At 40.4% G+C, this 22,879-nt stretch overlaps 1 protein-coding gene across 4 annotated transcripts; it reads right to left on the reverse strand.

The window, feature by feature from the left end:
• Positions 1 to 2: 2 nt before the first annotated feature.
• On the reverse strand, positions 3 to 17,505 carry snx22 (sorting nexin 22). Of its 4 annotated transcripts, XM_029758409.1 has the most exons (7): positions 17,176 to 17,503; positions 6,758 to 6,841; positions 6,476 to 6,580; positions 5,291 to 5,385; positions 3,111 to 3,143; positions 2,607 to 2,674; positions 3 to 820 (listed from the first exon to the last, which is right to left on the reverse strand). In XM_029758409.1, exons 1-7 carry the CDS (start codon positions 17,254 to 17,256, stop codon positions 666 to 668), a joined length of 621 nt encoding a protein of 206 aa, XP_029614269.1. In that variant the 5' UTR covers positions 17,257 to 17,503; the 3' UTR covers positions 3 to 665. The 4 variants fall into 4 exon arrangements, with proteins under 4 accessions (XP_029614269.1, XP_029614270.1, XP_029614271.1 ...); XM_029758410.1 differs by lacking the exon at positions 2,607 to 2,674 and having other exon boundaries at positions 17,176 to 17,505; XM_029758411.1 differs by lacking the exon at positions 3,111 to 3,143 and having other exon boundaries at positions 17,176 to 17,504.
• Between the last annotated feature and the right edge of the window lie 5,374 nt (positions 17,506 to 22,879).

Raw genomic sequence — 22,879 nt, forward strand, 5'->3', positions numbered from 1 at the left:
TGTAAGATTGCAAGTAGAACAATGAACATTTTTATATGAACATGGGCCATCCAAACTGACCACTTGATTGGGGCATATCACATTTTTATATAAAGCTTAACACGTGAAAACATTTACATATGACATGCCAGTGATTGTGAAACTGTCATTCCAGGCAGACTACTGCCACACGGGATAGGTGCAGTGACATGTTTTACAGGGTCAGCCATAGTACAGCTCCCCTGGGGAAAACTAGGGTTTAGTGCCTTGCTCAAGGGCACAACATTTCACTCGGCTCGGGGATTCAAGCCAGCAACCTTTAATTTACTGGCCTGACATGCTAACCACTAGGCTACCTGCCACCCTATTAGTGAGACATCAAATCATTGCATGTGGATAGCTGAAACGTATCGATCTGGCAGGTGAGCTAAGGCAGTTAATGTACTCAACTGCTTACAAACCAAATTGCAGTTACCACCCCACCTTATGACATTGCTTTATCAAGAACATCTTCAATTGGCCTATGTGACTTTAGTCAAGCACCCAGAGTAACATATTTCTATTGTATGGCAGTACACAAGCAAATGGGCCTCTGATTGGATGCATGTCCGAGTCGGCAAATTACTATCAAGGTCATTTAAAATCCACAGTAGATCCTAGTGTCAGGACTTCTGCATTGGCTGCCACTATATAGAGGGAATCACTGGAGCTTTGACGGTACGGGCTGGAGCCAGACTGGGTCTCTCTGGGAGGCTGGGTTTTGTGCAGGCTGTGAAGCTGACACGGATGTCTCGGGGGTACAAGCCCTGCAGGACCCCATCCATGACAATGTCCGGCAGATCTGTTGGAAAAGATTAAAAGTTCAATACCATGGTTGCGTTCTAGGCCGACTAGATTGGTTGCACGCCATAAGTGGATAGCTGATACCAGGCAGGCAACTCCAATGTACACTGAGGCCAAAAGTATGTATATGGACACCCCTTCAAATGAGTGGATTTGGCTATTTCAGCCACACCCGTTGCCAACAGGTGTATAAAAATCAAGCACACAGCCATGCAATCTCCATCGACAAACATTGGTCGTAGAATCAACCGTACTGAAGAGCTCAGTGACTTTAAATGTGGCACCGTCATAAGTACAAGTCAGTTTGTAAAATTTCTGCCCTGCTAGAGCTGCCCCAGTCAACTGTAAGTGCTGTTATTGCAAAATGGAAACGTCTAGGAGCAACAACGACTCACCCGCAAAGTGGTAGGCCACACAAGCTCATAGAACGGGACCGCCGAGTACCAAAGCGCGTAAAAATCATGTCCTCGGTTGCAACACTCACTGAGTTCCAAACTGCCTCTGGAAGCAACGTCAGCATAATAGCTGTTCGTCAGGAGCTTCATAAAATGGGTTTCCATGGCCGAGCAGCCGCACACAAGCCTAAGATCATCATGCGCAATGCCAAGCGTCAGATGGAGTGGTGTAAAGCTTGCCGCCATTAAACTCTGGAGCGATGAATCACGGTTCACTATCTGATAGTCCAAGTAACGAATCTGGGTTTGGTGGATGGCAGGTGAACGCTACCTGCCCGAATGCATAGTGCCAACTGTAAAGGCCTCCCGTGTGGCTCAGTTGGTAGAGCATGGTGTTTGCAACGCCAGGGTTGTGGGTTCGATTCCCACGGGGGACCAGTATGGAGAAAAAAATGTATTAAATGTATGCATTCACTACTGTAAGTCGCTCTGGATAAGAGCGTCTGCTAAATGACTAAAAAGTAAAATGTAAAAAAAATGTAAAGTTTGGTGGAGGAGGAATAATGGTCTGGGGCTGTTTTTCATGGTTCGGGCTCCTTAGTTACAGTGAAGGTAAAGCTTAACGCTACAGCACATGACCTTCTAGACGATTCTGTGCTTCCAACTTTGTGGCAGCAGTTTGGGGAAGGCTCTTTCATGTTTCAGCATGACAATGCCCCCGTGCACAAAGCGTGGTCCAAACAGAACTGGTTTGTTGAGAGTCGTGTGATAGAACTTGACTGGCCTGTACAGAGCCCTGACCTCAACCGCATTGAACACCTTTGGGGTGAATTGGAACGCCTGCTGCGAGCCAGGCCTAAATCACTCAACATCAGTGACCAACCTCCCTAATGCTTGTGGCTGAATGGAAGTAAGTCCCAGCAGCAATGTTCCAACATCAAGTGGATGCCTTCCCAGAAGAGTGGAGGCTGTTATAGCAGCAAAGGGGGAGACCAACTCCATATTAATACCCATGATTTTGGAATGAGATGTTCGACGAGCAGCAAGTGTCCACATACTTTTGTCCATATACTGTCTTTGATCTGGAACACGATCAATAACTAAAACGTAAACAAAAATACTAAAGCACAGGCCATTTAGCGGAGTAAGCTTTCAGCAAGCTCTTTAAAAGAAGACCATCCTACGGAAACATTAACATCCAGCTCACTGTTACTTGCAATGATGGTAGAGAGTGTGGAGATCTCAAAAGGAGGACAGGTCTAAATATACACTATAGGTCCATTATCATTTCTACTTACTCTCTACCTAGTTTTAGACACTTAAGTGTAAGGCCCCCCCATTTAATCATCTGGGTGGTCTAAGGATCTCTAATGCGGAGGCCTGCCGTACCTGAGGGGGACTCCAGGAGATAGGGGTCACCACAGAATCCCACCACACGCTGATGCTGCAGCTGACCGCTGAGGGACAAGAGACCACTGGGTGAGTCGAAGAGCTGAACGAGTCAAATGTATGTTGCTACAACATGGATGTGTGCATTGCAATATGGAGCGTAACCTTTGCAGATTTCAGCATTCTAAATTGAGATTACACTTTTCTTATGCATAAATTTAATTTGCATCTTTTTGTATGGCATTTACATTTGCCCTCTGCTCTGCATGCCCAAACCCTCATAAGCCAGACGTTCTCACTTTGCGCTGATGAGTTGGCAAGATGAATCAGGTGTGCTAGTGTTAGAATAGATCATAGTGGAACTTCAGAGGGTCCCGAGCCCGGGCATAAACCCGAGGATCGGTTCAGAAACCAAAGTACATGTTTTAAGTACAGGGGGACATGTACTGTATGGCACACAGGCAGAATACACATGGCTGTTCACAAGATAAAAGGGAAGCTCACCCATATCCCTGAGGGTCACTATCATCAAATGATCTGAAATGATGAGGAAACCAGCATTTTTACTACAGCCTATTATTTGCCCATGTTAAACAATATACACAGAGTATAACAAATATCAGGAACACCTTCCTAATATTGAGTTGCCCCCCCAGCCTCAATTGTTCAGGTCATGGACTCCACAAGGTGTCTAAAGCGTTCCATAGGGATGCTGGCCCATGTTGCGTCACACAGTTGTGTCAAGTTGGCTGGATGTCCTTTCGGTGGTGGACCATTCTTGATACACACAGGAAACTGTTGAGCGTGAAAAACCGGTCAAGAAACTGTTGAGTGTGAAAAACCTGGCAGCGTTGAAGTTCTTGACACAAACTGGCGCGCCTGGCACCTACTACCATACCCCGTTCAAAGACACTAGAATCTTTTGTCTTGCCCATTCACCCTCTGAATGGCACACACACAATCCATGTCTCAATTGTCTCAAGGCTTAAAAAAATATCCTTCTGTAACCGGTCTCCTCCCCTTCATCTACACTGATTGAAGTGGATTTAACACGACATCAATAAGGGATCATAGCTTTGAACTTGTCAGTCTCATGTAAAGAGCAGGTGTTCTTAATGTTTTGTACAATTTGTGTATATTGGCTACATATAACATGACTGAATTCAATAGAGGTTCTCTACATTTTCAATTGCAAAACACTGCAGTGTAAAAGGTAATCATACGGTGCCTTTAGATAGTATTCACACCCCTTGAAGTATTCCACATTTTGTTGTGTTATAAAGTGGGATTAAAATAGATTTAATTGTCATTTTTTGTCAACTACATACACAAAATACTCTGTCAAAGTGAAAGACAAACTAAAAATGTTTTTATTATTTTGGAAATAAAATGCTAATATATCTTGATTAGATAAGTATTCAACCCTACGAGGCAATACAAGTTAGAATCACCTTTGGCAGCGATTACAGCTGTGAATCTTTCTGGGTAATCTTTCTGTACAATATTTGGCCATTATTCTTTTCAAAATTCTTCAAGCTCGGTCAAGTTGGTTGTTGATCCTTGCTACACAGCCATGTTCAAGTCTTGCCCTAGATTTAAGCAGATTTAAGTAAAAATGGTATCTAGGCCACTCAGGAACATTCAACGTCGTCTTAGTAAGCAACTCCAGTGTATATTTGGCCTTGTGTTTTAAGTAATTGTCCCGCTGAAAGGTGAATTTGTCTCCCAGTGTCTGATGGAAAGCAGACAAACAAGTTTCTCTAGGATTTTGCCTATGCTTAGCTTTATGCCATTTATTTTTATCCCCCAAAAAACTCCCTAGTCCTTGATGTTGATAAGCGTACCCATAATATGATGCAGACACCACCACGCTTGAAAATGTGAAGAGTGGAACTCGGTCATGTGTTGGATTTCCCCCTGGACAAAAAGTTCATTTCTTTGCCACATTTTTTGCAGTATTACATTAGTGCCATATTGCAAAAAGGATGCATGTTTTGGAATATTTTTATTCTGTACAGGCTTCTTTTCACTCTTTCAATTGGGTTAGTATTACAGTCATTAAACTCACCATTGGCCACATGGGGAAATCTCTGAGCGGTTTCTTTCCTCAGAGTTAGGAAGGACGCCTGTATCTTTGATACACCATCCTAAGTGTAATTAATAACTTCACCATGCTCAAAGGGATATTCAATAGGTGTCCTTCTTTACGAACCATTGGAAAACCTCCCTGGTCTTTGTGGTTGAATCTGTGTTTGAAATTCACTGCTCGACTGAGACACCTTACAGATAATTGTATGTGTGGGGTACAGAGATGGCGTAGTCATTTAAAAACCATGTTAAACTCTATTATTGCACACAGAGTCCATGCAACTTGTGACTTATTTAGGCTTGCCATAACAAAAGGGTTGAATACTTATTTTTTATATATCATTTTTAGTTAATTTGTAAACATTTCTAAAAACATAATTCCATTTTGACATGGGGTATAGTGTATAGATCAGTGACAAAAAAAGTCAAGGGGTGTAAATATTTTGAAGGCACCTGTCTACCTCATATCATAAACTCTAGGCTGACATCAGATTCTCCATTCCTAGCCACACGTCATATTCAATATACTTTTTTCTGTCTGATAACTTTATTGAAGTGAACCTGATGTGAGTAGCTGGTTGAGGTGAGGTACATACTCAAGGCTGCTTATTTTGTTCCCAGAGTGGAAATGTTTCACATGCAGGAAGTCCAGCAGCACCTGAGGGACTTCTTCATACTGGTAAATTATATCCTAGAGAGACAGGCCAGTAGAAAATACAAAGAAAATGGTTTTGATCACACAGTCTAAAATTGGATTAGTAACTGTTATTGAAAATTTCAACTATCCCAGACTGCAATCCAGTGGGGCTACTGTAAGCATCAGGTAATGCCCATACGGAACATAGTCCCTCAGTCATATGTAAATATTGTATGTCAATTCATACCTAAATATAGTTTCAAAGTCCTAATATGGCACGTACAATATATTAATTCATTACATTTCATACGTAAATATTACACCTGAATGTGGTAACTGAACATGGTATGCAATTAATATATGTAGTCCTCCTGACTGAATAAAGTAAATACGGTAACACTTTACACCCAGCGTCATAACATGTCATTACAGCTGAAATAACTTGTCATAACATCTATTTAGACCTGTTGTGACATATATTGCATTATTTTATGGCTGGTTATGACACTTACATAAGAGTCTCAAAACCCACCACACAAGGCAAAACATTCCATTACACCACAGCCTATTTGTTAACAATATATTTATGTTCTATAAAATGTTCTGAAATTGACCATATTAAAACATCATTGTAATTGAGCACACATTTCAGGAGCAGGACAAGACACTGTCTTTTTGACTGATGACTGACAAGGGCATGTATGTGATAGGCCTATCTGGCTTAAATGATTTTGACGGTCATAATGCTTCTCGACGGGGTCATAAAGTGTATTTTCTTAGTCCAAGTAAAGTGACACAGGATGGTCAATGCTTCACGAGTGTCAGTGTATTTTCTGCAAGTTATTTAAAATATGATGGAAAAAAAACATGACTGTAAACAGAATTCATTACAACAAAGGACTTAAGAAACAAACTTTCAAAACGAAAGGAAACTTCTTGGCTGGGAAAAAACACATTGGAATAAATGTGGGTTTTGACAATCTTATGTAGGTGTCATAACCAGCCATAAAATAATGCAATATATGTCACAACATGTTTAAATATATTGGCCATGACAGTGTTATGACCATATTATGACACGTTATGTCAGCTGTTATGACGTTGGGTGTCAAGTAAAGTGTTAGTGTAAATACATATATTCTACCTGAATGTAGTCCTCCAGCTGCTGCCTCCTCTGCTCAAGAGGCTTGGTTCTCAGATGAGTGCTCCTCTTGCTGGGAAAGTCTGGGGGATGCAGAATCTTCTTCAGCTATGGAGGCAGGAGGAAACTGTAAATGACATTACGGGGATGGGCCTGTAATGGCTTAATGTCCATCATGCATGCAACAGAGTAGAGTACAGTATACAAAAAGTGGTTAAGATCATTCAGCTACTGTATAATTCTGGTGTCAAGTAAGGGGAGGCAGAGAGTCAGCGATTGTTTTACCTTTCTGTGCAGGGTCTGGAATTCACTGTGTCTTCTGAGCACAAAGTGTTTCCTTCCATTGAACAATATCTCAACTCTGAAGAGCTGGAAAAGAAAAGAGCAGAGCGGAGCTTTGCGCTATTACACTGGTTTTCCGGAAAGGAACATCGATAGAAATATGTTTGCTTGTCAACGGACAGAAACATTTATGTACAAAAGGTAAGTCTTTCCATTCACATAAGAGTTTGCCTCTGTAAAAGGTAGTTCTACACAAACTAGATGGGACTTGATGTTCTCCAATCATGCCTGAGTTTAGTGTCCAGTGTAATGCAGTCAGATATCCAGCAGGGGAAGAAAGAGGCCCGTTTACAGAGCTCAGCATTCTAAACTCAACAGTGCCCACTGGTGGCGATAAAACGAATCCTAGCAAACTTTGCAGCTTTTGCTTGAGGAATTGGACAACAAGTGTGCGTACCAATATCTCCTTTCTCTTTCAGTGTGGACCGGTTCACACAAATGTAAAAGCATTGGATTGGTGCGGGTATAGGCTTGTGGGAGCTCCCACCATATTTCTTATACCAGTAATACCAGTATAGAATCATTGTATCATCTAAACCGCTGTGAAATATATTTTGAAATACCAAAAATAGTATTTTCAGCATTTTGAAGCTGGTGTACAACATTTAAAGTATAAGGGGCAAAAACGAAACTTAACAGAATGCATAGAAAATTAGCACATAGAACATATCTACCGCTTCTTAGATCTTTGATTCTCATTAAAAACGAGTCTCTCTCTCAAATTTCTATGTGCATTTGGTCGGGTCGACAAAAAAAAAGTTACATATTACAGCTTCAAGTGGTCAAAATCAACTCAGTCGTACATGTACTACTGCTCACAAGAAAGGCAAAACAGATCCCCTAGAATGACCATAACCCTAGGTAAAAGGACAACCTGTGAAAATGTTCTTTCTTAAAGACATTCTATAACTTCCTGAATGGGATGACACGTAGGCTACACTGCACCTGCACATCCTTAGCAATCAGTCATTTGGAAGATAGATAACTGGCAGAATGCAGCCCAAGGACAGGAGTTGCGGGATCAGTATTGTTTTTATAACCCAAGTGCACTGTCCACATGTTTTCATCCTTGGAAAATAGTACTGATAGTACACAAATTATTGCAGCCTGCTTGCTTCTACATTACAACAAATCAAACGGGCAGCAATGAAATGCTTCCTTTTCCAGTGAAGCTCCAGTGTGCCATGGTTGTTAATAAACAGGGTTATTTGGATAATGGCAACGCTAGCTGATATTCATCTGGACAAATACACATGAGAATACACCCGTCACCCAGAACTGTGGTTAATGACAACTACAAAAGTGGCCATCTTTTGGTCTTCCCCAGCTTTCTAAAACAAAGAAAACAGGGATATCTTCTCCAAATTGGTCTGAAACCAAGTTAACAATAATACATAAATAGCTACTGACATAAAGAGAGCGGATAGACTTTCAAAAATATGAATAGAAGGGACTCTGTCTAAACATGACAAGGTGTGGTGAACAATGAATGACAAAAATTCTAGCCTACATTTCCAGCAAGCTATTATCTAAATAATCCTTTGAAGTTGTTGACTTAAAGTTGGAGCTTCAGGACATGCTGTTTAGAATCCAGTATTCCGGGTCATGTTCATAAGGGCATGCAGCAGAAAACGTTTTACAACAGGAAACAAAAATGAGCATTTATTTTGGACAAATCCAGGTAGACCCTCCCCGTTTGAGTCTATTTCCTTATATTTACTGCCAAATGAACATGACCCAGGACAGAGAGTGATCCTGACATGGGGATTAGCCGAGTCATGCAGTTGATCCACACTTTTTTTTTGTCAGGCCCTCACGTTAAATATAGCTGACTGGCTACATTCAGGCTATAATTAAAAGGCCCATGCCCCCCCTTTCCACCTAAACTCATCTCTCATGGGTTGATCCAGAGTGATTGCTACAAGGACGATTTTGCCACCCTATAACTGATTTATAGCTATATTTTAATCTATGAACTAGTCTACAACCATCCAACACAATAAAAAAAATAAACTGTACATTAAAGAGTTTACCTTTTTGGTATTTATTCTTGACCTAAAAATACATTTGGTCCTTAATTATTCGCAGCTGGTTCAGCACTCTCTCTGTTACTTCGAAAGAGTGCCGACCCTAAATCAGCAGTGACTCGAGCGGTCAGCCTAGTACAGTACTTACCTCCTCTCTCAGCAAACAGTAATTTGGACTGTCTGTAGCTGTGTAGCCTGGTCCCAGATGTGTCTGTGCTGTCTTGCCAAGTACCAACTCTGGCAAGACAGCACAGACCAATCTGGTACCAGGCTAGCTGTTCAAAGAAGGCACATGGCCTCCATATTCCTGGGTTGCCCAGGCGACTCGCGACCCAGTGGACCGATGGGGCTGGAGCCATGTCATCACATACCAATGATGGTCCCAAACAGATGACCCTCAATCCATGGATGAATGAGCTCTCAGAGCAGGAGGGCTGTGGCCATTATCCAGGCAGCCACGGGATCTAACGTGGATCCTCATGAGCAGAATAATCATCAACCCATGACTACTTATCATATTGGTAAAAGTTATTTTTAAATTGTTCTATAGAGTTATCAAACTCTGCAATCAGTGCCCATTGCCCAGAGTATACATTTGAGATGTTACAAGATTACTGTTTACATAATACAAGATTATTTCCCTGAAGATACAGACTTTTGACCATCACCACCTGAACTGTGATGAATGGTTATTTAGTGACAAAGATGTGACTGACTGTTCATGAGCTTTAAAAGTAACCAATTCCTCTCCAGGGGCGGAAATCCCGGGGGACGGGACGGGGGGACACACGACCCCCCGATCCTGGGAAAAATATGATTTGTCCCCCCCAATATATCACTGAAACATAACTATATCATTTAAATAATATTAATAATACGCAATGAAAGCAATTGTGCTGATTATAGACACTTAATAGCGCGTTTTTAAGTTTCAAAAGATTGCGACCCACCCTTTGCCTCACAATGGTTTGATCCACTGCCAGTTCCTTAGTTGGCAAGGTAACAGAGGGGTCGTATCCACTGTCTGAAAGGCACTCAATGAACGTAACTGACGTGAGGTTAATCCAGTCAATCGCGCACACACACTAGCTGAATATGCAGAGCTAGCGCGCAAATATTAACTATTAAGCTAGCTAGTACCTATTCCATTTATGTGGCCTCGTCAAAGATGGAATCTTTGCTATCGTCAATTTATTCCAAGATCAGCATGCAGATGATGTAAGTTAGTGCTTCAAAGTCCGTGATAAGGTTAGCGATAAACTGGAGTCCAAACTGAACAGAACTACACTCTCTTCTACCATTGTCTTAAATATATTTAATGGTCTCGTTGCAAAAGCTAAATTGTCGCAAGGGAACTTTTATTTATTTATTTTATTTCACCTTTATTTAACCCGGGTAGCAAAGATTATAGCAAACACCACTGAAACGGAATTGGTGCTCGCTAGCTTTGCAAATTCAGCTATTGTTGGAAGCCAGCCAATATGAAACAAACTATTAAAATTACAAAAGGTTGCAGCATATGTTGTGTAAATGGTGAACTCATACAGCTGTCAACTCTTGTCATTTTAATCCATTTCACATTTGCTAGCTACCTTTTAGATCGAAGCCCAAATAGAATGATAAAAGATGATAGAAGCCCATCTCCTACTGTAAATAACCTACACATTGTGTGTGTGTGTATGTGTAGCCAGACAGCCAGCCAGGTAGAAAAATGGCAGAAAAATAAAAGACGGACATCAGACTATTTTTCAATACACCAAAACGCATAGTAAGAACCCTAGTAGCCTAATATCTCAAAGACTAGTTGATAAAATGTTCATAAGAAAGAAATGAAATTCTAATGGAAATGACAGACAGCAGAGTTGGGGACAGATATGCAGGGACAGACTGGCAGAGACAGGGAGTCTCAGGTAAGTTTGTTGAGTCTTTGTTTGGCAACATTATGAAAGGTTCTCAATTTTTTTAACTTGTAAAATAGGAACATAATTGGAAAATGCCATGGATACCCCCACTCTCAACTTAAACTGGTGACTGAACTAATATTTGTTAAAGGCAATGGTATTGCTGTTGTGATTAGTTGTGTAGTTTTGGGTACCGGTAGTTAGGAGTACGGCAAACACCTTATTTCTTTGGATCCTCAATATACATTTACCATATTACAATGTAGGCTGTGTGTCACAGCACTACTTTTGGTGTCCCCCTCAGGAATTGCTCTTGAGAAAATTTCATGTAATTGTCCCCTCCAAAGTTGATATCAGATTTTCGCCCCTGTTCCTCTCAATGACACACAACTTTCCCTTTCCTGAAGTTGCTGTTCTTCCCGCTATGGCGGAACTCACTGGTTTAGTCAGTTCCACAAAGTCAAGTATCACAATGAACAACAAGTACCTGCTTCTGCTCATTGTTCAGCCTGCAGAAGTCAGTCTCAACTTCAGCGCCTATTTCATATGAAATAACTCCCCCGGCCTACTCATTCACACCTTGTGCTTCATTCGTTTACCAAATTACTGTTCAGGACAAGAAGCACATCATTTAATTGAGTTACATCTGCCCAAAAAGGTACTTCCAGTCAAAGAAGAGAGTCTGTCTGCTCACTCGAGACTGGTAAACAAGTAAAAAAAAAACAGCTCATCCACTTTTGATGCTTTAACTCATTAATTTAAGGTAACAAAATGTCACTATGTTCCCCATGTCTACAGATGAGCTGTTTATATATGTCTACAGATGAGCTGTTTATATATGTCTACAGATGAGCTGATGGGACATTCACGCAGCCCATGGGGATGTATAAGAATACAGAGATTGTCATCAGTTCATGGGAAAGACAATTTTCCAAAATCGGGTCTCTTTGTTCTTGAAGCCATACAGCCGGGTTTACAGACAGAACTCCGGCCATCCTCGCTTTCTCGCCATCGGTCACCCTTCCGTCACAGAGCTTTCATTGTTGCGGGTGTGCAGATAGGGCTAGATATTTCCACCTGCAAACCCCTGGCACAGAGGGGCTCGATGCCCCCTCCTTACATAACACAGCAGAAGGCTCAGAGTGGAACACGCAGCACCCCAAATCAGACAAGCAAGACCCATTTTCACACTACTCAGCCGAGCTCATCCAAGGTTTGCTGAACTGGCCTGGATGCGCATGCACCATACTAGCTTGAACCCTGTTTGAAAGGGCAATGTACTGTATGTGCATAGAAAATATACAAGCCAGCACAGAATAGTTTGGGTCGGCATGTTGGCGTGAAAGGGATATGATTGGACTACTTCTTGCACCCCACTCTATTTCAAGAAATTGATAATTGACTATGCCCCTCTGCTTGTTTAAAAGAAGACTGGCACCAGCTATATTATCAGACAAGCTAAGGGTCAGCTCAGCTCACTTTTAGCTTCCCAAGCAATATTAGTCTCATGCTGGAAAGGAGTAGACAATGTGAAAAGAACATATCCAAGCCTACACAGAAAGTGCTGTTCAGGTTGGCACAATAGTATGAACACACGCACACACACCAAAAGCTCATGAGTGACTCGAAGCAGAATTATGCGTCAGTCAAAAACGACTTCAGTCTTACTTTTGTTGATCATGGAGGCAAGCAATTTAGTCATCCTGTTAAGACTACAGCTGCTGTGGGATTTGTAACGTGAACCCATTTTTCAACTGGGTCATGGTTTTGATTCCAGCCGTGGCCACCAATAAGGAAAAGTATACAATTACTGCTTTGGATAAAAGTATCTGCTAAATGTCATACAATGAGTGGACAAAACATTAAAAACACCTTCCTAATATTGAGTAGAACCCCCTCTTTTGCTCTCAGAACTGCCTCAATTCGTTGGGGAATGGACTCTACAAGGTGCCGAAAGCTTTCCACAGGGATGTTGACTCATGTTGACTCCAATGCTTCCCACAGTTGTGTCAAGTTGGCTGGATGTCCTTTGGGTGGTGGACCATTCTTGATACACACGGGAAACTGTTGAGCATTGCAGTTCTTGACACAAACCGGTGCGCCTGGAACCTACTGCCATACCCCGTTCAAAGGCACTTCAATACTTTGTCTTGCCCATTCACCCTCTGAATGGCACACACACAATCCATGTCTGAAGGCTTAAAAATCCTTTTTTAACCCGTCTCCTCCCCTTCAGCTACACTGATTGAAGTGGATTTAACAAGTGACATCTAATTTGGATTTAACAAGTGGGATCATAGCTTTCACCTTATCCATCTATTTCATGGAAAGAGCAGGTGTTCATAATGTTTTGTACTCTTTGTGTATATTGGCAACATATAAAGTGACTGAATTTACTGGCTCAAAGTTCAGTTTCCTTTTGCTTGCTTTTACCATGAAATTAGATCTTTTCACATCAGATATTTTTCAGAAAAAAAGACCAGAATTGGGCTGCCTGTGTAGATGCAACCCAACAAGTAGACAGCTCTCAAGCCAACAGCTCTCAACCAAAACCGGTGGTAAATGACTATAGACATTGTTTGGGGGTTCACTGTCAAAAACAAAAAACGTATTGCCCAAGTCCATGAACTTTGAGCCAGTATATTCAGTCATGTTATATGTATCCTATATAAGCCATTTAGCGGATTCTTTTATCCAAAGCGATCAGAATTGGGGTGCCTGTGTAAATGCAGACAAAAAGTGCACTCAAGTCCCCAGTGCTAGGTAGGTGCAAAAAGTGCTGTCAACGCCAACTTTCTTCTGGCAACTGTCATTCCAGCAGCTAGGTGTAGTCAGTGGTGTAAAGTAACTAAGTACAAATACTTTGAAGTACCATTTAAGTATCTGTACTTGACAATTTATATTTTTTACTGCACCACATTCCTAAAGAAAAATGTCATTTTTACTCCCATACATTTTTCCTGACACCCAAAAGTACCCGTTAGATTTCGAATGCTTAGCATGACAGAAACATTGTCAAATTCACACACTTATCAATAGAACACGTGGTCATCACTACTTCCTCTGTCATGCTGAGCAAACCTCACCCGCGAGCGTTATAAAAATACATTTACACATACGTTAGTCAATCGTTTCATCCAAACTGCTCGTGGGTGTCAGTGTAGCCTGGCTCTAAAAATAGAACTTTGTTCTATTTTAGATGCTTGACGTGCTGCAATTCCCGCCTCTCTCATCTACTCATTGGTTTTTAGGAGCATACTAACCCAACCGGGTGATTGAAAGATGAACAAGGTTCACACTCCAGTCGTTGGTGGCGGTTATGCACCTTAAAAAGTTGGTTGCCAACCGCCATATACAATCCACAGAAGAACAAACGAGGAGAGATTAATCAAGGAAAACTGAAAACGAACTAGGTTTCCCTTATTATCTGTGGATTAATTGTCGGAGTAGAGAACCCACGATTTTGTGAGACTCAAAATGGGTTAAAATTCTACAAAGTTCCAGCAAAAAAAAGGACCATATGCATTTTAGGTAAAATAACAACCCAATATTTTTCTCCCAAGTCAAATTAGGAAGCTAGCTAAATGTCCATGAATGTTTTGTGTGTGTTTTGACTAGAGGTCGACCGAATGATTTTTCGATACCGATTGTTGGAGGACCAAAAAAATAGCCTATACCGATTGATCTCTCTCTCTCTCTCTCTCTCTCACTGAATGAACATTTAACTTAATATAATACATAAAATCTATTTAGTCTCAAATAAATAATGAAACATGTTCAATGTGGTTTAAATAACGCAAAAACACAGTGTTGGAGAAGAAAGTAAAAGTGCAATATGTGCCATGTAAAAAAGCTAACGTTTAAGTTCCTTGCTCAGAACATGAGAACATATGAAAGCTGGTGGTTCAATATTCCCAGCTAAGAAGTTATAGGTTGTTGTTATTATAGGAATTATGACACGTCTACTCTCTCTATACCATTTGTATTTCATATACCTTTGGCTATTGGATGTTCTTACAGGCACTTTAGTATTGCCAGCCTAATCTCGAGAATTGATAGACTTGAAGTCATAAACAGAGCTGTGAATCAAGCATTGCTAAGAGCTGCTGGCAAACGCAGGAACGTGCTGTTTGAATGAATGCTTATGAGCCTGCTGCTCATAAGCAAAAAATAAATAAAAAAAAAAAAAATAAAAAAAAAAAATCTTCACAGAGTTACATAAAAAAAGTAAAAACATCTTGACTGCTCTATCAAATCAGACTTATTTATAATAAACACAGAAATATGATCCTTTGGTCATTAATATGGTCAAATCTGGAAACTATCATTTAGAAAAAACATTTATTCTTTCAGTGAAATAGGGAACCTTTCTCTATTTTATCGAACGGGTGGTAACCCTAAGTCTACATACTGCTGTTACATTGCACAACCTTCCATGTCATAATTATGTACATTTCTGGCAAATTAGTTCACAACGAGCCAGGCGGCCCAAACTGATACATATACCTTGACTCTGCTTGCACTGAATGCAAGAGAAGTGACACAATTTCCCTAGTTAATATTGCCTGCTAACATGAATTTTTTTAAACTGAATATGCAGGTAAAAAATATATAGACTTCTGTGTATTGATTTTAAGAAAGGCATTGATGTTTATGGTTAGGTACATTTGTGCAAAGATTGCGCTTTTTTCACGAATGTGCTTTTGTTAAATCATCCCCCGTTTGGTGAAGTTGAAGTAGGCTGTGATACGATGATAAATTAACAGGCATCACATTGATTATATGCAACTCAGGACAAGCTAGTTAACCTAGTAATATCATCAACCATGTGTAGTTAACTAGTGATTATGTGAAGATTGATTGTTTTTTATAAGTTAAGTTTAATGTTAGCTAGCAACTTACCTTGGCTCCTTGTAGCCACAAGGTCCTTTTGATGCTGCACTCGCGTAACAGGTGGTCAGCCTGCCACGCAGTTTCCTCATGGATTGCAATGTAATCAGCCATAATCGTTGTCCAAAAAGGCCGATTACCGATTGTTGTGAAAACTTGAAATCGAACCCAATTAAAAATGGGCCATGCTGATTAATCGGTCGACCTCTAGTTTTGACATTAATAAATATAGTTGCTTTTGGTATTTTAACCTGCGGGTCATGAACGCGTCTGGAGGGCACAGACAAAATCAACATGCAGACAATAACTCACGTGCAGAGCCAGTTCCGTCAGCATGTGATCTGGCGGACTCACTAAACAAATTATTTGTAAATTGTGTTGGCATGTGCCCCTGGCAGTGGCGATTTTAGCATGTAAATCTTGGTGGGGCAAACCATTTTTTTTTTTTTAGATGCATGCCAGCAAAACACTACATAACACTAAACAATACATGAATTGCACTATAACAGCGACAAGCGGTGCCCAAACTGTTAGGCCTATGTGACACGTATTAATGCCAAAATAACATGCAAAACAGGCAAGCCCCCCCAAAAAACATTCTAAAAATGTGGGGTTCAAAACAGGTGTGTGTATTCTTCAGGACATGCTGTTCAGAATCCAGTATTCAGGGACATGTTAATAAGGGCATGCAGCAAAAACGTTTCAAAACGTTTTACAACAGGAAACAAAAATGAGCATGTCTTTTGGACAAATCCAGGTAGACCCTCCCCGTTTGAGTCTATTTCCTTATATTTAGTGCCAAATGAACATGACCCAGGACAGAGTCCCCGGCAATCCGTAATTAAAAAACTAAATCATGTTCTCTTGTCTACTTAACAAGGAATATGAAATGATTCATAGCATTTATTGTTGATACTTAAGTATATTTAAAACGAAATACATTTTGAATTCTACTCAAGTAGTATTTTACTGGGCAACTTTCACTTGACTCGTTTTCTATTAAAGCATCTTTACTTTTATTCAAGTATGACGATTGGGTACTATTTCCACCACAGGGTGTAGCCTGTGTTTGTGGCAACTGTCCTCTAAAAAAAGATTGGGTGCTTGGCTTCCTTTTGTTTGGCATACAAACTGCAATACTTCTGTGTCTCTTTTTCAAATGAGGCTCGGGGCTTTCAAATTATATTTTAAGGGAAAGTGGGAGAAAGCAGCCACAGACAACTGAAGCTTTTCACAATTGTGTAATACAGGACACAAGGGCACCAATGATTCACCAAATTATAGAAATTATATAATATACACTATATACACATCTATGGAATAGTTGCCCTTCTAGCTTGCCTGGTGCAAAGGAATGGCGCGGCAGCCGGCACGAATGGCAAACCAGGACCAGTGGAATATCGCCTAGCCAAGCAGTATAAATATATTTCAAAAATCTTGACATGACAAGTTGTGGGAAAACATAAGAGAACGCCTGAAAATAAGTATTGAACCTTACTGTACCACACATATCCAGATACTTTTTAAGCCTACAACAGTTTACCTTCCTCAATTTCCCCGACTCGTCTACCTCTCGCTCCAGCGACGGAATCGATACCTCAATCATAGGGGAATCTTGAGCCATTCATCGGACTTTTCTGAGCGCAAACTGTCCAATTACCTTCCTACCGAGTGGTGCTGCGGCTTTTCTCTCTTCAGTCTTTAACAATGTCCCCTTCTAAACATTCGGGAAAATGCAGGTAAGAGAACATAAAGGGATAATGGTCAACGTGACAATATAAACTCGGTTACCGTAAATTCAGGGAAACGTTTTGAGACTCTCTCCAATGCTCCTCCCACAAACTATTTGGAGAATCTGTGCACCCCATCTAAAATGCCCTACGTTAAAAGAAGAAAAAAAACGATATCCTTGTGTTGATTCAAATGTTTCGTGTTACACAGGGCATTAATTCAATAGCCGTAATGCCAAACAACATTATTTTACATGGTGTGCAGAATAACTGGTTTGACAGATTACATATAGCTTCGTCTCTTGCTGAGGTAGGGCTATTCTGCCTTTGTAGAAAGACAATAATGAAAGCATCTGACTATGAAGTTCTATTTGGAATAAAAAATAAATAAATGAGTTGGTCACATAATTGATGTTTAGATGGTTCTTCATCTGTCTGTTAAGTTAGATTTGAAAAATATATATATTTTTAACTATAAAGTTCTATCTGCATAAACCCATTTGAACATGGCACTATATGACTATAAGGTTATATCTGCAATCCAATCACCAGTCTAAACAAATACTGATGGACCGATCAGAACACGTCTTTGCCAATAGAGTACTACAGTATGAGTCATAATACCCATAAAACCTAGCGGTCAAACAAGAAATGGTTCCAATCGTTTTTTCACCATTCATTTTTCCCATAGGGGATTTTTAGAAACAATTCAAATAAGGGCTGTGTTTTGTGTAGGCTTACCCTGGAATCACGTTTTGATAACCATGTAAATTTCTCTAGGACAAAGTGACTTATTAACATATTCACCAATATTTACCTCCCCAAAATAAAATGCTAATTTGGCTATCATAAAGAACTAACAATGCCATGATGATGATCTAAATGTTAGCTAAATGTAGCAATGAACAAAATGGCTACATTTCTTTACTGGACAATTCTGTCAACTGTCTTGTGCAAGTTAGTATAGGTGTCAGAAAGCGATGACGCTCAGGAGCTTGCAGGGATTTGTAGTCTTGCATGATGTCTACGTTGATGCTAGTTAGCATTTTCTAATCTGAGCATAAATAGAGACAAATATATTGATAAGTCACCTTGTCCGAGAGATTTACATGGTTAGCAAAACGTCAAGCCTACACGAAACACAGCCGTTATTTTAAATGTTTCTAAAATCCCCTAAGGGAAAAATGAATGGTGAAAAAACGATTGGAACCATTTCCCTCTTTGACCGCTAGGTTTTATGGTTATGACACCTCCATTGAGGTGCTCTATGGTCTAGGCTAGTCGGTCATCACTTCCACAAAGTCATAAACCCTGCCTATTTCTACAATTTATTTTCTTATAGATGCACAATGCAGAAATCACTCAGCCATTTCCAGGTTGCAAAAATTCTAATAGTTCACCTCATTTCAGTTTGTTACAAAACAAGCAAGTAAAGTGTAGAGAATCATTGTACCATCTAAACCGCTATGAAATATATTTTCCATAACCCCAAAATATTGTATTTTCAGCTGTTTGAAGCTGGTGTAAAAAACTGAAATAAAAAAATGCAAAAACAAAACTGAAAGAACGGGAAGTATAGAAACAGTGCACATAGAACAGAGCTACCTCTTCTTAGACTTGCGTTCAATGAAAGACATAACACACATTTCTAAGTGAATTGTTTCCCAAAAAGTTAAATATTGCAGCTTTAAATTGTGATTTTAAACCTAACCTTAACCACACTGATGATACCTAACCCTAATCTTAAATTAAGACCAAAAAGCACATTTTTTATTTTCATGAATTTTTACCATACAGCCAATGTTGACTTTGTGGCTGTAGTAACTAGTGGAAAATCCAGTCTAGTCAGCAATGATGGAAGGCAAGTAAAAAAAACTATACTGTCAAAAATCTTAGTGTATTATGTTGGATCATTGTTCAGGGATGACAGTAATTAGTCTTCAATTTCTTAATGTATTGGATTATGTGTTCTGACTCTTATATTGGTAAAATAGTGTTATTCTATCATGTATGTATTCAAATAGCTACAGTTTTCTTAACGGAACATGTCTAATTCAGAAGTGTCAGATAGAACCTCATGGCTGAACCCAGAGTGACATTTCAGAGCCATAAGGTTCTATCCGCGATTGCACCACCCTAAAAAAAGAATTTACAAATGTCTCAGGATTTTGATACTCTGCATTTTAGGTACCTTTAAGACCTTAATGGGTTATTAAAGAGAAATTCACTACAAATCAGTTCTGAGATCTGAAAACTATATTGCACAGGTACAACCTTATCTTCCCAAGGTAATTTCATAGGCTACACACACACACACACACACACACACACACACACACACTTTCTAATGTGGAACAATATACTTATTATTGAGGATTGTGGATATAACACGAATTTGCATGTTTACACGAGTCCAATGACATTATTTTCTATGTATAGAAAATGATAAATGAGAATCACATGGTGTGACATGATATCCTGTGACTTCCTCATTCATGTATTCCTCTGCTGACTTGGGCTTATTCAATCCAAGCAGGAAATAATGCTCACATAAGCAACTCTGAGGAACAGGGCATTGTGCTGCGCTATACACTTGGTTAACCAGAAAAAAACAGAAGGCTAGAGTATAGTAGGAACAAAGATAACATTAGCTGTACCCACACAACTACTGCAGTAGAAGTCACAGCATCAGCAAATAAAAAAAAACAGCACAAAAAGAAAGTTAGTCTCAGCTATGTGGTCATTGGCCATCTGAGGCCGGGCTTTGTATAATGGACAATCTGATCTGTTTGGAGCCTCTGATAACACACTAATTAAAATAATATCTTCTAAAAGGCTTTATTTCACCAGAGTTCTGAGAAAAGTTATGTCCTTGAGGTGACAGTGGCTGTAAAAAATAAATTAAGTTAAAGATAAACAAGGCAAGGTTCCCGTAAAAAGATTTACAGTAAAGAACTTGGACTATAAACCCACAAGTCGTTGTTGGGAAATAATTTACCCTCAGCTTTTGTAAGACATACTGCCTGCCAAGGCCTTGTTTAGACTTGACCTGAAGTGAGTAAAGGGAAAGTTGGAGGAAAGGTATTTCTCCACCTGAATAGTCAGCTAGCTTGGGCTGCTCAGTCAATAGCCTAAGGGTTTTTTTGTATGTGCATAACCCTAATGTGATGTTGGCAGATGAGTTGCAAAGATAGACTGACGTCAACAAAACTACTCCTACAGTAAGTCTAGTTTTAGCAATTCAACCTAAAAGCAAAGGACACTGAGGCTAAAGAGGAGCTTATAAAAGTAATGTGACTAAAAACATAAGCAACAGTGAAAGTGTGAGGGCTTCAAACCAAGGATCAGTTCCCTACTAGTGTCTCGGAGTATGGTGTGTGAGCCTGAGGTCAATATAATAGCTTTATACACATCCTCTAATAGGTTAAAAGGCCCAGTGCAGTCAAAAACGTGATTACTGTGTTTTATATACACAGTGTACAAAACATTAGGAATATGACAGACTGAAATCTATGATCCCTTATTGATGTCACCTGTTGAGCTGTCAGTTGTAGTAGAGAAGTTCTGTCGAGGAGGCAAGAAAGAGGTTGATGTGGACAAGTGGAATATTTTCACAAGGAGTCATTTAATTGGTTTTCAGAGGAGAAATGGAAGGAAAGAGAGGAAGAAGAGGTTGAAGAGTGAGAGAGGAAGAGGTTGAGTCTTTATCTGCTGAAGATGGCGGGAAAAGAGGGAGGTGTGTCGAAGAAGATTGGTGTCCAGTGCAAACAGAGTGAGGGGTACGCCAGACCGAGTTCTGGAGGTGAAATGGAAGTGAAGTGAGTTAAGTGAGGTGGAAGGTGTGGTGAAAAGCTCGGAGTCCGATCCTGGCATCGATGGACATGATAAAGGAGAATCTGGTACAGTAGGAGCGACATTTCTGGAGAAAGTGGATCCATTTGTAGGGGTCTTGTGATATGTTTGTTTTTTCGGCCCAGATGGAGCAGGCGCGATGTCACTCAACTTTGGTCAACATCTGTTTCTTGTTTTGCGCTTAGGAATAGGGCGCTACTGAAAGGAGTGACTGATTTCTGGGGTAGTGTTAATTGTGGAGGTGGAACAATTGAATTTGAAGATTGGCGTTCGTGACGCCTGCCGTTTGATGCAATGCAGACCCGGTGGTGAGCGTGGTGAAACAAGAGTCACAGTCAGTCGTTTTGAGTCAGTGTCTTTTACCAATAAAGTCATGTTAGAATATCAGTTTCTGTAAGAGATTTTCTGCTTAATCCACAGTAATGTCTCAGGTGCAACATTTATGGACAGGTTGCAGCAGTGTGTAGGAGGGAGATTCCAAGATGTGGGAAGTGTTCAGGAGGGCATAGGACAGAGGAGTGTGTAGTTTCAATGGATTAAGTTGTGTGTGCCAACTGTAGGGGGTGTCCATTTTGCTGGGAATCAGAAGTGTCCGGTGCGAAAGAGGCAGGTTGAAGTGGCCAGAGTAGTGCAGAAGTTGTCGAATGCTGAGGCAGTGAAGAAAGTAGAGGAGGATGGGTCAAGGGTGAGGGATCCTGAGAGGATCCCTGTGAGTAGGAGATCTGTGCCAGCACAGAGGGATAGGCCAACGAGTGATATATATTTCAGTAACGTTGGCTTCTTCGCATTCATAGCAATGGTTATCAACTGTACTGCAGAAATCACTGAAAAGATGTTGGTAGCTGCAGAGAAGTACATTTGACTTCAGAAGATTTACAGGGTGTGTTGAGCGGTGGTGTCTGTCCTCCCAGGCCGGTGGCATGGTGCAGGAGCAGATGAGATCAAAGTAGCGGAATGGGGTAGTTGGTTTTTTAAACAAATTTTTTTTGTATCAAAGTATAATGGACTTATATTATATTCCAGTTGGGGGCAGCAGTGCAACATATTGGATTCCAACCGCTATTAAACCTTGATGTCACCCATTAAATCCACTTCAATCAGTGTAGATGAATGGGAGCACAGGTTAAAAATATATTTTGAAGCCTTGAGACATGGATTGTGTATGTGTGCCATTCAGAGAGTAAATGGGCAAGACACAAGATTTAAGTGCCTTTGAACGAGGTAAGTAGTGGCCAGGCACACTAGTGTCAAGAACTGAAACGCTGCAGGGGTTTTCCACACACACACACAAAAACAGTTTCCTGTGTGTTAATCAAGAAAGGTCCACCATCCAAAGGACATCCAGCCAACGTGGCACAACTGTGGGAAGCATCGAAGTCAACATGGACCATCATCCCTGTGGAACGCTTTCGACACCTTGTAGAGTCCATGCCCCGAAGATTTGAGGCTGTGCAGAGGACAAAAGTGGGTGCAACTCAATATTAGGAAGGTGATGGTCAAAAGCAACCACAGCACGGTACTTAATTGTTACCCAGAAATTATTTGATGAAGAGATAAAATTGGACCTTTAAAACAGAACACCTGGGCCAATGCTTTACCACAGGAACACCAGAATACAGTAGCCTTTTATTAGTATTGCCACATGAAGGGGACATAAATAACGGG

This window comes from Salmo trutta, chromosome 7, assembly GCF_901001165.1.
Source record: "Salmo trutta chromosome 7, fSalTru1.1, whole genome shotgun sequence".
Classification (NCBI taxonomy): Eukaryota; Metazoa; Chordata; class Actinopteri; order Salmoniformes; family Salmonidae; genus Salmo; species Salmo trutta.

Excerpts from the sequence above, each read along its gene's own strand:
- snx22 (XM_029758409.1), bottom strand. The coding sequence starts at position 17,256 with ATGGCTCAAGATTCCCCTATGATTGAGGTATCGATTCCGTCGCTGGAG. Across the intron at positions 3,144-5,290 it reads AACAAAATAAGCAGCCTTGA|ATCATTTGATGATAGTGACC; the intron begins GTATGTACCTCA and ends TCATCATTTCAG. Across the intron at positions 2,675-3,110 it reads AGTGACCCTCAGGGATATGG|CGGTCAGCTGCAGCATCAGC; the intron begins GTGAGCTTCCCT and ends CTTGTCCCTCAG.